The sequence below is a fragment of the Myxine glutinosa genome, chromosome 5 (assembly GCF_964187855.1).
Source record: "Myxine glutinosa chromosome 5, kmMyxGlut1.1, whole genome shotgun sequence".
Lineage (NCBI taxonomy): Eukaryota > Metazoa > Chordata > Myxini > Myxiniformes > Myxinidae > Myxine > Myxine glutinosa.
The window spans coordinates 164,121,232-164,136,916 of NC_136265.1; the positions used below are offsets into that span (position 1 = coordinate 164,121,232).

At 42.2% G+C, this 15,685-nt stretch overlaps 1 protein-coding gene across 1 annotated transcript in view; it reads right to left on the reverse strand.

Moving 5' to 3' along the window:
* LOC137426814 (protein tweety homolog 1) overlaps positions 1–15,685 on the reverse strand; it is a 70,924-nt gene that overhangs the window by 413 nt on the left and 54,826 nt on the right. Inside the window, exons 12-15 of the mRNA XM_068115738.2 lie at positions 6,543–6,685; positions 6,043–6,177; positions 4,490–4,651; positions 4,207–4,285 (exon numbers count right to left, since the gene is read on the reverse strand). Coding sequence (XP_067971839.2) covers positions 4,207–4,285; positions 4,490–4,651; positions 6,043–6,177; positions 6,543–6,685 — 519 coding nt within the window. The remainder of the gene's footprint in view (positions 1–4,206; positions 4,286–4,489; positions 4,652–6,042; positions 6,178–6,542; positions 6,686–15,685) is intronic.

Consider the following 15,685-nt stretch of genomic DNA (forward strand, 5'->3'; position numbering starts at 1 on the left):
GAAATCTACAAATAGTTTCCATGCTAGTAGAAGGTAGTGCATCAATGGTGTACGCTGTCATGATGAACATAGACAAAGCCAGTGGTCGCATCTAAATCCAGGTTGTGTATGTTACAGATCCCATGGTATCTTTCCAGTTGTTGGTTACATAAATAAATAGAGGGATTCATTTGACAAAATGAATGGATGGAGAAGATTGTGTCATGATGAAGATGGAGATGGAGAAGATTGTCATGGGGACCGCAAGGCTAACCCCCGCTCTAGCAGGGAAAATGGCCTTTTAAAATGCATGTTGTTGTTGTTGTGTATTTGACAAGACGAAGAGAGGGGATGAGATTTACCTGGAATGAAAGGCACCTACCAACTGTTTGGCCATTATCCAATCCTTTCCAGGTCAGTGGTGTTACGCAGCTGCCATCTCCCCGTCACTAGGATTGGGACACCGTAGGACATGATAGGAGGAGCTTTAAAGATGAATGGAGAGTTTTCCAGAGAATCAAGAGGTCATTCATTGTAGATAAGGAACAAGACGAGGCCCAAGACATTGCCCTGGAGCACCACAACTTCCAATGGGAGAATAGGGGAGGTTTCCATTGATAGCTACGCGTTGACTGCACAAGTGGAGGAAGTCAGAAATCCAGGTAAGAAGGCAGTCTTGTATGCCACTGGCAGCATGCTTGGTATTAAAGCAGAGCAGCATGCCAGACTGTTAAATGCCCGATATATATATATATATATATATATATCAATGGAGATGGTGCTGTCACTTTGTTTAGAGATTTGGGGCCTCCGACCATTGCTGAGAAAGGAGCAGCAGCATCTCCATAGTTGTATGACTGAGCTGGAAAAGATTAAGCTGTGTGAAAAAAGTAAATACTCGATTGTCAGCAGTGATGATGGATTCCATGATTTTGCTTATAATTGCAAGCTTCGTGGCCTGTCTTTGAGAAGATCTGTTTTTGAACTCTTCTTGTAGATAACAGTGATGTTTGGTGACTTCCCGGAAGATGGGAGACGCCAAAGGAGAAGGACAGACCGAATCAGCAGGACAGGAGAAGCAAAAACAGCATAACAGGATTTTAAAATATGGGTACTGATATGCCATCTGGGCCACTCATAAAATCACGGTTGAGGCTTGACAGAACTCCCTCTACCTTCAAGAGTGAGAAGAACACAGTCCAGTAGACAGTAGATATGAGGGATTAAGATGAGGGCAGATGGGGATGGATTTGGAACATAGTTTGGAGGTAAACACCGATGTGAAAGATTCTTCCTTATCTTGAGCACTCAACGGTGATGCAATTTGAGGTGAGGGAGGAGGTGGTGGGGGAGCCTACATCAGAGATGGACTTGACAAGGTGCCACTATAACTTTCAAAAAGAAGACCGGTTTGAGAGTTCAGCCTTGAAAGTTGCAAGATGGTGTTTTTCTGGCATCCCTCAGGATGGGCACCATTGATGCAGGCCTTACTGACTGGCATAACGTTGCAAGCCTAGTTGGGTTAGCCTTACTTGCTTGACCACAACAGCCCCATCACACGAGTCGGTGTTCCAGGGCCGAAGGGATGCAATGGATAGCTGCAGACGGGATGGAATAAACTTGTGCATGAAAGAGAAGGCTTTTCTCTGCCCAGTGGCTTGTGCCAACAGTCATATTATGTGGTATTGAGCGTGCACCCTCGATATCCAGAGTGATTGTGGGCTTTGAGAAGAACATAGTCAGGGGAGCCAAAAGAGGCAGAGGAGAAATAGGATAATTTGGATGGAAAATTAGTCATTGCCAGGTCCAGGAGGGAAGGCGTACCAGTTGCAGAAGCCCACATTGTAAAGTTTTAGATTGGGTCAAACCCACGGAGTCAGCCTTAGCTGGGATGCCAAAGTGGACTTCCAGCCACTTGCAATGATGGAAGTTGAAATCACTGTAGACGAGGATTAGAGTTTGGATGAATAGTTACGAGTTAATTCATATTAGAAGAAAGGGATTATATGAGGTGTCATCATTAGTTGATGGACTTTATCCCACGCAGACACTTTGGTTGGTTGTGGAGAGGTATACACAGTTGGAGGTCTTCCAAAGGGCTAGGAGGAGTTCGTGTGAATAATGAATGAACAGTGAGGAATGGAGGTTCGGGTGATGAGCGTTCCAGTGGGCACTTGCTGTAGACCGGATTTCTCTTCTGGATCCAAACTAAGTTCAACCAATAAAAGACTGATAATACGACCAAGTTGAAGGGAAGGGTTGTTGTAAAGTAAAAGCTTGACGTAAAGTCATGCTTTAATACCATAACGAAAGGGACATGTGTGGAGGTTAGCAAGCTTGCTAGAAACGGAACAGAAATGTGGGCATAACAATAACCTCTCAGGACGTGTGGTTTTTAGACAGGACAATAAATGGAGATGATAAAATGTCACTTAACCCTCTATTCAGACTGGGCTTTTTCGAAGTATGTTTAGGCTGGGGGTGGGTGGGCTGATATGCGGACACCAATCAAACCTAACCTAACTAAATTCAAGACATAACATCACTAAATATATAATTAAATGAATACCCACCATAAATACATCAAAATATAAGGAAAACACATGAACAGTACTATACTCACCAATAATAGAAGAGATTGTGTGGGTAGGCCTGATAATGTGTGTATGAGGAGCTAAACGTAATAGTGGCGTGACCTCTTACCACACATGCTTGACGGAGTAGATACAGGTCATTTTCTACTCATATTGTAAGGTTTGGAGAAAGTTTTACAAAAATTACTCACAATGAAAGTTACTTCATACTACTTGATTATGACACCTGGAGTACAGTACGACGTCCAGATTAAAAAATAAAAACACCTGTTTAATGACACCCGTCCGATTTGATGGATGTTAATTTGCAATATGATTTATTTAATTTTACAGTGAATTTACTTGGAATAATCCCTTTCTGTTCTCACCGTTACAGCACATAACGTTACCTAACCGTTTAGCCGCGGCGGCTGAAAAAAAAAATGCGTATCATCGAAAATACATGGGGTATAGTGAAACGTGTGTATTTTATTCATTGTGTATCAGCGGAAATGTGTAAACCGGGAGTGTGTATAGCGAGGAGGGCCTGTATTTGACAATTCGTGGAAGTTACGGAGAAATTGCGAAAAAAAAAATCCACCAGTTGGGTTAAATAAAGCTTAAAATACAATTAAGAAGTCATTGAGATAGTTGTGTAAGTTAAGAAAAAATGACGAAGTAATGAGGAAAAGGATAGATAGTGAGATGGAGGGGATGGGCTATTTTTCATGCATTTTTTAAAAGCTTTTTGTTGGTATTGGAGAAGGAATTATGATTGAGGAAAACGGTCAGAAGAGAGAAAAAGTTTCAGGCCTAACTCACGAGCATGCAGCCAGTCGAGGCATAGAATGAATGAATGAATGAATGATCGTTTTAAGGCCATTTTCCCCGCTGGAGCGGGGGTTAGCCTTGCGGGCCCCATGACAATCATGGTTCCCTGTTTGAGGCAATGTTTTTAGGCATAGGCACAGTCGAGGCACAGGCAATCTCAAAATCAATATGACCGGACAAGCTTAATGTTGATAAAAAAAACATCAGAAGGGATTCACAATATGATTACCAACAATGGGGAAAACAATAACAGTTAGGACAAATTCAGTCTGGTTTGTTAATTTTGGAAGAAATTTCCACCTGGCTGAAAACCGGCCTGTACTCACGCAGAAGCAATTAAAATTTCCATCCCAAATTTTGTTACCCTGCAAACGTGAAGCGAAAAGTGGGGTTAAGCAATTGGTTCATGTCTGTCCGTCAGTCCATCCGTCTCTATGTAAATGTCAGCTTATGATCGAGGAACAACATATTTGCATTTGAATGTTGTATTTTGAACATGAATCGAAAATCAAACATGTCGTTTTACAGTACTTCCGTTTAGCAATACTTTGGCTCTGAATTCCTCTTAATCGCATGTGCACGGAGGAGCAAGATTTTTTTTTTTTTTTACCCTGTCTGTCTCTCCAGCAGTCAAAGAAAATCGAAAATCATTCCAAACAGGAAACTTGCTGCTTTTAAGGATGTCATAAAGGACACAAACAACAGGCATGAATAACTCTGAAAGCAGCGGTAAATTCCAGAAATATTAGTGAGTGAAATTATTTATTACTCGGCCACAGTAGTAAATGGGGATGCATGTGGTGGGGATGCATGTTGTGGTTACCGTGGGTGGTGGTGAGCTCCTTCCCATCATCACAAAGTTCTCATATCTTGGATTATCCGCAAACAATATATTCTGGTTCCTGCAAATAAATTAGTCGGTTGATATTGAACTTTTGGTGCAAATTCAAAACTGGGTTATTAGATCAGTGATTTCCACAAATATCAGATATATGGAGTTTAAATGATGGCCAACTGTCCCGAGTTGAGCACATAATACATTTTAAAATGATTATTACTTGCAGCACAAACAATCATGGTATAGTGACAACAATCCCATCCCTCACATGTAATCCGTGTCACATGTGCTGAAGCTTTCGCATCGTGTCTCCTGGCCGACCCTGACGGAGGCAGAATCCCCGCTGGCCCCAAGGTACCACTGTGGAATCCCACTGCTGCCTTCAATTTCTGCAACCCTTTCAGCGACTCGTGGGAATGCAGGCATAGATCTGTTCAGGGAGAATTTGGGCAGCAAATGATTTGTGAATCTTAATTCGAACATAGAAGATGGCCATTTCATGACCCGCGAACATGTCCACGGTACTCGAGTAACCTGGATTGATTACAAATAACCCATCAGAAGGAAATATTGAAGGAAGTGCAGTTTTCCTATGAAGGAATAAAATCATGGGTTCTAAAAAAGTTTTATAATAAATTGTGCATAATAAAAGCTTATCCACAGGGTTTTCATAAATATTTATCAAAGGAGATGTTTAACGACTGCAAACGTAACTCGTTTATTAAATTGTTGCTTTTCTTAAATCCCCTCCCTCCCCGCACTCTCCTGCTTCCACCTTCACCTCACCCAGTGTATATTTCAAGTGAATGAACAGAAAATGTTCAATGACCATCATTCGCTTTCTGCATCCTCCCACTAAAGATGGATTTACAAATGTTGCGATTGAATTAAAATATGCGCAAAACAACGGTCGCTTTGGCAGCAAAGCAGAAGAGAGGATGAGAAACAGTAAACATTTTCCTTCAAAATAAATAAACTAGAGAGTTCATAGAAAACTTACCTCTTGCAGTCTTGAGAAAAAATGGACACGGTCGGGATCTGCGAGCAGCAAATTTGATTGGTTGAGATGATGTAAAATGCTGTACCGCTGAATGCACGCGTTTTGAAAGTGCCAAAAAGGCGATTTGTGTTCTGCAGTGTTCAAGTATATAATTCATTTGAAATAAAATAAAGATTTTGAAAGTTGTAGGAAAATGATTTTTTTTGGAAGTTTGCCGCTGTTAATGCAGCGTCTTTTACGCCACCTTATTTAACACGTCACAGTTCTTTGTGTCTGTATTCTTTATGACTTCCTTAAAAACAGTAAGTTTCCTGTTTGGAATTATTTTCAATTTTGTTTGACTGCCAGAGAGATAGACGAAAAAAAAAAATCTCACTCCTCTCTGCGCATGCGTGATTGGGAAGAACTCAGAGCCAAAGTACTAGGTTTGTTTGTGCGGGCTAATCGATAGCGATTTGGAGGAAATTTCTTTGCGAAAATTACCAATAAGAATGAGACTGGCAATTACCAAGAACAGTTGATGATGCCTGCTGGACATGATGCCAGCAGTCAGGCTAAAGTGAATGTATAATGTTCAATTTGTTACACACTACCACTACAACCAATGATGCTGACGTGAACAATATACTTTACAGAGCATTGGTGCTAATGAAGCAGATTCTGGAAGTTTCTAATGAAGCAGCACATACATTGATGAATCACCCTGCCTGGGAAACACCGGGATGACAGTTTAGAGCTGAGACAGGATTCAAATCCAGGCGTGTATGCTGGTCCTAGATGAGGCCAGAACAAACCGATGACATCATCAAACACAGACTTACTCTTGACAAGGAGGTGTAGGAATCGCGTAGTCAGAGAGGGGTTCGGTGAGATGTTGTGTCGAGGTCTGAAGAGGAGCAGGTGTGTCCTGGCTGCCCTCATCTGGCCAACAAGTTTTTTTGGATACAACTGTGTTCCTAAGAAAAGAAATAAGGATGTTTTATCAAAATAAACATGCGCTTTCTCTGTTCTGAAACTTTGACACACATGAACGAGGTTGAAAACACCAATGTGGGAATGGTGGTCATGGGGTGAGGACGTGACGAGCATCCCCATGGCCTGGCTGAAGACAGCAGTAGTAAGGAGGTGAATTATAAGCTTCCGTCAACTAAATCCCAGCTGGTTTTCTCATGCCGAGGGGAGGAGGTAATCTACCTGGCCGACCTGTCTCCGTGTCACATCAGGCCACAATCTAACATAGCCTCATAAATTCGCTCAAGGCAGCTTGGGAAGTACAATAAAATGCTGCCTATGAAAGGGAAACGGGGTATTGTAAACATACCTGGAAATGATCCAGGACCAGGTGTGAGTTCCTCCCCACGTGAGCACATTGAGGGTAATAATGGAGAGGACCGAGGAGATTATCTGGAACAGTAGGCCCTTTCCACATCCTTCACACACTGAGCGAATGGCTTGCACGTAGTCCTGCCGGAAGTTTTACACGCAACATTGCAAATTAAAATTGCTCAAAGAATGATGGTCTCAAAAATTGTACACTGTTAACAACTGCAGTAAACAAGGCTAATTGAGACATTTCGAGTGTCTGTAGCATAATCAGAAGGTGTTGTTGCTACCAGCAAAGTAACCCACTGACTAACAGGAAGCATATCAGTGAGTTATTCAGCATCCAGGAACTGTCTTCCTAATTAGCCCGCCCCCCGCGCAGTGGCAGACGGGGTTTTGCCATCACTTCTGTGTGTCTGTCCAGGCCATAATTTTCTTCCCATTTGAGCTTTTGTCATAAAATTTTCAACTCCAACAGTACTCTGTAGAGCGCATACGCTTATGAGGCCAGCGTTTAGGCCTGCCTTTTTTACGATGAAAAAAGGTAAAAAGTCAAACATTTGAACAGCCTTGGACGTGCACCTTGACCCCATGGTCAAGGCACAACGTCAACAAGGCTGTCCCAGTGTCCCAATAACATTACACATGCACCTCAACCCCAAGGCTGAAGCCCATGGTCATTCAAACACATGCATCATGACCCCGAAGGGCCACAATGCATGGTCATACAATAGGACCACTCCTCTCAATAGGAGTAAGACCCCATGATCCACTGACAAGGTATTACTCCTGCCAGGTACGACCTCCACCAGGCTGAACAGTTTATGTTTTGTATCCCACGGATATCCGGCTCAAAATAATATTATAAAAAAAGAATCCGGATCCGGACCCAAAATCGAATCGGCTTGTTGTCAACCGAACAAACGCGTCCACCTAGTTTTGTCATAACTCGTTCACAACTTTTTGAAATATCGTGCTGTATATCATTTTGCCCCGACCACTCAATGAAGAAGAATCACTTAAAATAAAATTAAAATAAAAAAAAGTCTCGGATCCAGATTCGGATCTTCACCAGAATCGAATTGAGTCTTCCTTGTCGTGCAACCAACCTGTCCACTAAATTCCGTACGAATCCGTCCACAACTTTTTGATACATCCTGTTCACAAACAAAGAAACAGACAGGGGTGAAAACATAACCTCCATCCACATTCGGTGGCAGAGGTGACAAAGTCTTATTGTGAGAATATGGAGAAGTCAAATTCATAATTTGGTCAAAAGGTCAAAGGTCAGCATGATAAAATTGTCACAAAATTCATCCGATTGAGCTGAAATTTAAAGAATTTGCATATTCAGTCACTGAATTGGTTTACCAATAAAAAGATAGAAGCCGATTTTTTTTTTTTTAAAGATCAACAATTCAAAGGTCAGGCTTGCATAAAATCGTCAATTTTCATCCGATTGACTTGAAATTTCAGCCGTGCTTGCATATTGGGTCACTGAAGCCTATTGCGTTTGAGATCAAAAGGTCATGGTTGCCTAAAATCGTCATTTTTGTATTTTTTTTTTAGCTATTTTTGTCATGTTTAACATACGGAAGGAGTCTGAAAGCAAAGCGGACGTGGACAACTTTTGCATTTTCAGATGCTTTATAGGTACAGCTTTAGTTTGCAATATGCAAAATCTAGTAAACGAAGTAAACTCTCCAAATTTTTAAATCTCACATAGACTTCAGTTTCTGAGAGATTTTACTGAAATATATATATTTCAGTAAAATCTCTCAGAAACTGAAGTCGATGTGAGATTTAAAAATTTGGAGATTTTACTTAATTTACTAGATTTTGCATATTGCATCTTGCACTTTTTTCAAATAATGCACCATTTCTTCCTGAAAATTGTTGAAATTAAAAAATCTTTTGGTATCCACATATGTATTTCTTTTGTTTGCAGTGGAACCAAACAAAAAAAGCTGAAAATATTACGAAATCTTAGCTTATTCCACACAGAAATCCTAAAATGTCCCAGACAATCTTTTTGGCACCTCTTAGAAGTTGTTAGAAATAATTAGATTTCAAGCAGGTGATTCTCCTTTACTTTGGAATTGAACTCACCTATGGTGAGTTGCAGGTGCCTGCATTATAAAGATCACTCATTCAACCAGTTTGAATAGAGAAAAGGAGTCATTTTGCTGTTTTGTGTCACTGTGTTTACCGCAATGAGCATGGAGAAAAGAAAGAAAACCAGAGAATTGTCTGAGGAGGTCAGACACAAGATTGTAGCCAAGCATGGACAATCTCAAGGCTACAAGTCCATCTCCAGAGACCTTGATGTTCCTGTGTCCACCGTACGCAATGTTATCAGGAAGTTTAAGGCCCATGGCACTGCAACCAACTTCTCTGGACGTGGCCACAAGAGAAAACTTGATCGAGGATTGCAGCGAAAGATTGTTTGAATGGTGGAGAAAGCACCTCGATCAACTGCCAAACAGATTCAAGCTGACCTTCAGACACAAGGTACGACAGTTTCAAGTCGCACCATCCATCGCCAACTCGGTGAAAGGGGATTCTATGGTAGGAGACTCAAGAGTACTCAAGAGTCAAGAGTACAAGTCCACTGCTGGGAAACCCCGACTGGAGTTTTCCAAAACACAGCTGAACAAGACAAAATCCTTCTGGGAGAATGTCCTGTGGACAGATGAGACCAAATTAGAACTCTTGGCAAAGCACATCATCTCTATGTTTACAGAAAACAAAATGAAGCCTTCAAAGAAAAGAACACCTTCCCTACAGTCAAACATGGAGGAGGTTCAGTGATATTTTGGGGTTGCTGTGCTACCTCTGGCACTGGGTGCCTGGAATGTGTGCATGGCATCATGAAATCAGGAGATTACCAAGGCATTTTGGAGTGCAATGTTCAACCCAGTGTCAGAAAGCTGGGTCACCATCAAAGGTCATGGGTCTTGCAGCAGGACAATGACCCCAAACACACTTCAACAAGCGTGACGCCTAGGTCCCCCGTCGGGGAAGTGATGTAACTTGACAAAGTGGAAGACGCAGAAAACATGCTATGATATAATATTTCGCTCACAAGGTTCAGACATACATGGAGGCGGCCATCTTGGATTTTGACGTGGCGACCCAATTTTCAATAGCGTTCTTCCTTATGTTTAGATACATCCACACACCAGATTAGAAGTTGGTACTTTGCTTATTTTTCAAGATATTCCACTCACAATGTTCAGACATACATGGCGGCGGCCATCTTGGATTTTGACGTGGCGACCCAATTTTGAATAGGGTTCTTCCTTATGCCTAGATACACCCACACACCAGATTAGAAGTTGGGAGTTCGCTTATTTTTCAAGATATTTCGCTCACAAGGTTCAGATATATATATGGTGGTGGCCATCTTGGATTTTGACGTGGCGACCCAATTTTCAATAGCGTTCTTCCTTATGCTTAGATACACCCACACACCAGATTAGAAGTTGGTACTTCGCTTATTTTTCAAGATATTCCGCTCACAATGTTCAGACATACATGGCGGCGGCCATCTTGGATTTTGACGTGGCGACCCAATTTTCAATGGCGTTCTTCCTTATGCTTAGATACACCCACACACCAGATTAGAAGTTGGTACTTCGCTTATTTTTCAAGATATTGAGCTCACAGTGTTCAGACATACATGGCATCAGACATGCATGGCGGCGGCCATCTTGGATTTTGACGTGGGTTGCACCCACACACCAAATTCGAATGCAGTCCTTCACTTACACACGCACGGACACACGGACGGAGGGGAAAACCATCGTCCCCCTTTCGCTCCGCGGTGCGACGGGGGACAAAAAGCACCCAGGAATGGTTCAAGACAAAACACTGGACTGTTCTGAAGTGGCCAGCAATGAGTTCAGATCTAAAAAATCTATTGTACACCTGTGTGGAGATCTGAAAACGGCATTTGGGGGAAGGCACCCTTGAAATCTGGGAGAACTGGGGCAGTTTGCATAAGAAGAGAGTGGGCCAAACTCCCAGTAGAGAGGGTGTAGGAAGTTCATTCATGGTTATAGGAAGTGCTTGACTGCAGTTATTTTGTCCAAAGGCTGTGCTGCCAAATATGAAGTCAAGGGTGTCAATAATTTTGTCAATGCCATTTCTTAAATCTTCTGATTTAAAAAGATATATTAATTTCTGAATCAACAACAAAGGTTCTGTAATATTAACAGTGAAATCAAGAATTGTGGAGACCAAATACCTTTGTCAATTTGAACTTATTTTTAGAGAAAATTGTGTTATTTGAAAAAAGTGCTCGGGTGCCAATATAGTTGGCCACGACTATATTATGTATGTATGTATGTATGTATGTATGTTCATACATACATACATAAAGGGGACCAACAAAAACAACAACAACAACAACAACCCGAAAAAGGCCAACCCCCGCTTTGCGGGGAAAAATGGCCTCTAAAAAAAGGTGTTTTTTTTTTTTAATGTATGTATGTATGTATATATATATGTATACATATATATATATATATGTACATATATATGTACATATATATATATATATATATATATATATATATATATATATATATATACAGAGAGAGGAGATGACCATGAGAGAGATACAGCCGTCAGACGCATCGAGCGGACTTTTTTGATATTTGTCGCGAATGAGTTTAGGCTTCCCGGGAAAGGGATTGCCCGCAACATCGTCACATATTGCGATTGCAATTCAACCTGCATCTCAGGTTTTATCACCAAGTGTGAGCTATTGTTGGAGGGAAAGCAATCGCCTCCATTACAGGCCGATATGCCATTTTGTCCTCAAAGAGGCTGTCGACTTGGTGCATCTTGTTTTGTCATTGGGATTCCCATATCGACATCGTGTGGAGCGCCGTTGGTTCCCATATCGGCTCAATTCCCATATCAACCTCTCACTTCGTAACTCCTCGTTCGCAGCCGCGCTGATAACTATTGTTCTGGTCGTTCTGCACAACTTCCACCTTTAACCAGCGTGGGGATCCGTGTATGGATTTTGGGGAATGTTACATTCCACTCACGTTTGGTGTATCGTGAGTTTATTGCTTTGAGAGCATTGGGGAATGATGGTACCATCATATGTATTGTTCATTTGATGCAAGTGATATATTCATGGTACTTTCTTTAATAGTGTTATTATTGTGTATGTGAGAGTTCTTAATACAATTACTTGTTTGTTCTACAATTGCATTAGTGTGGTTTTACCATGTTTTTTTAGAACACTCAAAATAACAAATCTTTCTGCCGTGTTCCCGCTCGAGACTCTGAGGGGCACCGTAACCGGAGTTTGGGGAGGTAACACGCAACAGAAATATATATATATATATTCCGTGAATACGTATTGGACTGGGATTCAATTGCATGTTTGGCTTGCTGGTTACATTATTGAGATTCAACGGTACCACCGATGCAGTCAGGGCACCTGCACTTCTGGGCAGGAATTTTGAATTTGGTGGCGACAAAAATCACCTACTCCTTGCAAAAAATATCATAGGGTCTTTAACGTCCACCAGCTACCTCTGGCAGATGGGTTTCCAGTGCAACGTCCATCCGATTAATGTCACACTCGTTGATGCAACACCTCCCTGCAACAGCTGAAAGACACTTGGTCTCAATGAGACTACTTTAGCTTAATGTAATTTGTGAACACAAACCAGTTAGAATTCTTAAGCAGGTGTTCCAGTTTGTTGACAAGTACATTTGTGACTGCACTAGAAGCTTAGGTTGAAATTTTCTTGAGAAAAGCCTGTTGATATGCCATTGACCTGCCATCTATCTATAATTCCAGTAATCTCTGTCTGTCTGTCTGTACGTTTGTTTGTCTGTGACCGCTGTTTCTCGACAACCACGGGTCCGATATACTTTTAACTTGCCAGGTATATTGCTGGGGACCCGAGGATGTGCCTTTTCAAGGTTTCATATTAATCGGACAATTACTTACCGAGCTATGTCCAAAAAACGATTCAACCAATCAGAGAGCAGCGAACGATCGCGTGTGCCGGCGTTGCGAATGGACCAAACCATTCCATGTAAATAGAGGGGGGGGTTCTGTGGTCGTTGCGAATGGACGAAACCATTTCATGTAAATAGAGGGGGGGGATTGTCACTGTACTCGCAAGCCGTTCGCCGTTCGCTTTGGCGTTGCGAATGGACCAAACCATTTCATGTAAATAGAGGGGGGGGGATATAATTTTAGATAGATATATAGTACGGGCATATATATAGTACGGGCATGCCCTAGTCTATCTATAATTCCAGTAATCTCTGTCTGTACGTTTGTACGTTTGTCTGTCTGTGACCGCTGTTTCTCGACAACCACGGGTCCGATATACTTTTAACTTGCCAGGTATATTGCTGGGGACCCGAGGATGTGCCTTTTCAAGGTTTCATATTAATCGGACAATTACTTACCGAGCTATGTCCAAAAAACGATTCAACCAATCAGAGAGCAGCGAACGATCGCGTGTGCCGGCGTTGCGAATGGACCAAACCATTCCATGTAAATAGAGGGGGGGGTTCTGTGGTCGTTGCGAATGGACGAAACCATTTCATGTAAATAGAGGGGGGGATTGTCACTGTACTCGCAAGCCGTTCGCCGTTCGCTTTGGCGTTGCGAATGGACCAAACCATTTCATGTAAATAGAGGGGGGGGATATAATTTTAGATAGATATATAGTACGGGCATATATATAGTACGGGCATGCCCTAGTATTATAAAATCAGCTCCATAATAGTATCCCTATTAATGTGGTTGGAAAATGTGATTGGTCACATGGTGTTCCATGTCGCGAGGCAAGTTTCATTTCACACAACAGCTAAGCACAACATTGAATGGATTTATTTCATAAAGGACAATAGTAGGAGCTTGTATGCAATTCCAATTAAAGAAGTAGTTTAATTTTAGCCGGGTGTTGGGACTCTTGGAAGAGCAAGATGGCCAATATACTATGGCGAAAGGAAAGCAAGTGGACAAAAACAAAAGGATGCCCTACAGGATGAAGAGAGGAAATGCAGATAAATTCTCAGATCGCCAATCCAAATAAATGAACTTTTCTACCCTCATTTAACCCCACCGCATGCCCTCCTCCTTCCAAATTTCTCGTTTTTCCTTCCTGTACCCATCTTGTCCACCCCGTGTGGCCTTTCCTGCCCCCTATTTCTCTCCCCACACCCATTGTTTGACCAAGTCTTCTCATCTCTTGTTCTTAAACTCCGCCGATGGTGGTCCCTCCCCCCACAACTCTCTCTATTTGTCCTTTTGTCCTGTTATGCCCTGACTCCGTTCAGTGTACTAGCTCCTCCACGAGCCTCGACTCTATACAAAAAGAATGGAAGGGTCTCTATGGATGAACAAAAGCTCAGAGGTATCAAATGGAGAGGCCATGATGTGGCAATGGGTAGTGGATGTGAAGGCTGGAAGTGAAGAGGAAGAGACAACAGACTTGTGGAGACGGTTCCACGGTTAAGGGAAAAAAAAGAGATTAATGAATGGAAGTTAAGTGTCAAGCTTAGACTTGGGGAGGCCAACAAATTAACAACCCTCATAGATTGGGGTAACATTGGTAAGTTCCCATGGTGCAGGCAGTCAGCCCTCAGAGAAGCACAGGAAAAAAAGAATTGACGGAACAGATGAACAAGTCTCGAGGATTAAAAAGCTGATCCCATTGAGTCCCGTCACAGCCAAGATGGATTAGGAACTTATCTCCTTGGCAGGGAAGTTCACATGCATGAGAGATTTTCTGTGAAGCAAAATGTAATGGGTGCAGGAAGATATGGGGTCCTTGGCCCTCTATCCAAAGACAAAGGTAAGGCACAACATTAGCAAGAGCAGTATCCATCGTCGCTCCACCCCTCTAGAGTGAACGAACATAAAGTGCATCTACCAGTGACAAATGACCAACTGTTCTTGTGGATGGTTAGACACATGGAGGATTAAGCTTTGGATTAGCCTGATGTTGAGATCTAGCGTGTGTCAGAACAGAAACTAGAACGGCGCTCAGTAGAGAGTAAACCTCCGCCTGGTGAACAGTTTACGTTTTGTATCTCAGAGTAGACCAGAAAATCACAATACAGAATTTATATAATGTAGAAACATTCTTCACCAAAATTGAATCGAATCCTCCTTGTCACAACCACACACAACTTGTCCACCAAGTTTCGTCCAAATCCGTCCACAACTTTTTTGAGATATCCTGCTACATATCGTTTTTGGCCCTATCTCCCAATGGTGAAGAATCACCAATTCTAGTACCCGGATCCGAATCCGGATCTTCACCAAAATCTAATCATTTCCTCCTTGTGACATACACTACATCTCTGCCAAATTTCGTCCAAATACATCCACAACTTTTTGAGATATTTTGTTCACAAACGAACACACAAACAAACAGACAGGGGTGAAAACATAACCTCCATCCACCTTTGGTGGCAGAGGCAACAATGATTCTCAGCTTTATGGAGAACCTGCTTATTCCCGTCACTGAGGTTTTCTTTTTAGGTGGAAAAGGCGAGTCGAGAATCATTGTAACAGGAAAGATGCAGATGTGATGATGGGATATAGGAGACTGTTGAGAAATGAATTCCAAGCACTGTCTAATGTCCCAAAATGGAGAGATGTGAATCGGTCTGCGGAAGAGATAGCAGACGCCAGGCTGCCCAAATAAAGTGCCTGGCAGGCAGCAGGCCCGACGGCAACCAATTTAAGTTGATATTGTGTACCTCCATAACATCCATCAGCATGCAAAGTTCACGACACAAATGGCGAAGCACGGGCAGAGACTGGTGACATACTGCATGCATCACGAGAATCCACAGCCACGCAATAGCCGCGGGAGTCATGGCAATTCAGCAAAATATTCACAATAATTAAATCATTGAGCCGGTGACAATGTAATACCGATACAACATTCCTAGCTCAAACAAGGACATTTGAATAACCTTGAGATGTGATGTGGCAAAAAAATAAAAAGGGAAGCAGTGGAGACCTCATGCTACGATGCCCAGGTGGAAGTGGCCCAGTGGCCAGAGGAGGATGAATTTGGCCAAAAAAAAAAAACGAGAATAATTTAACAGCTGCTGGAGTTATACACAAGCTGGCCAGTA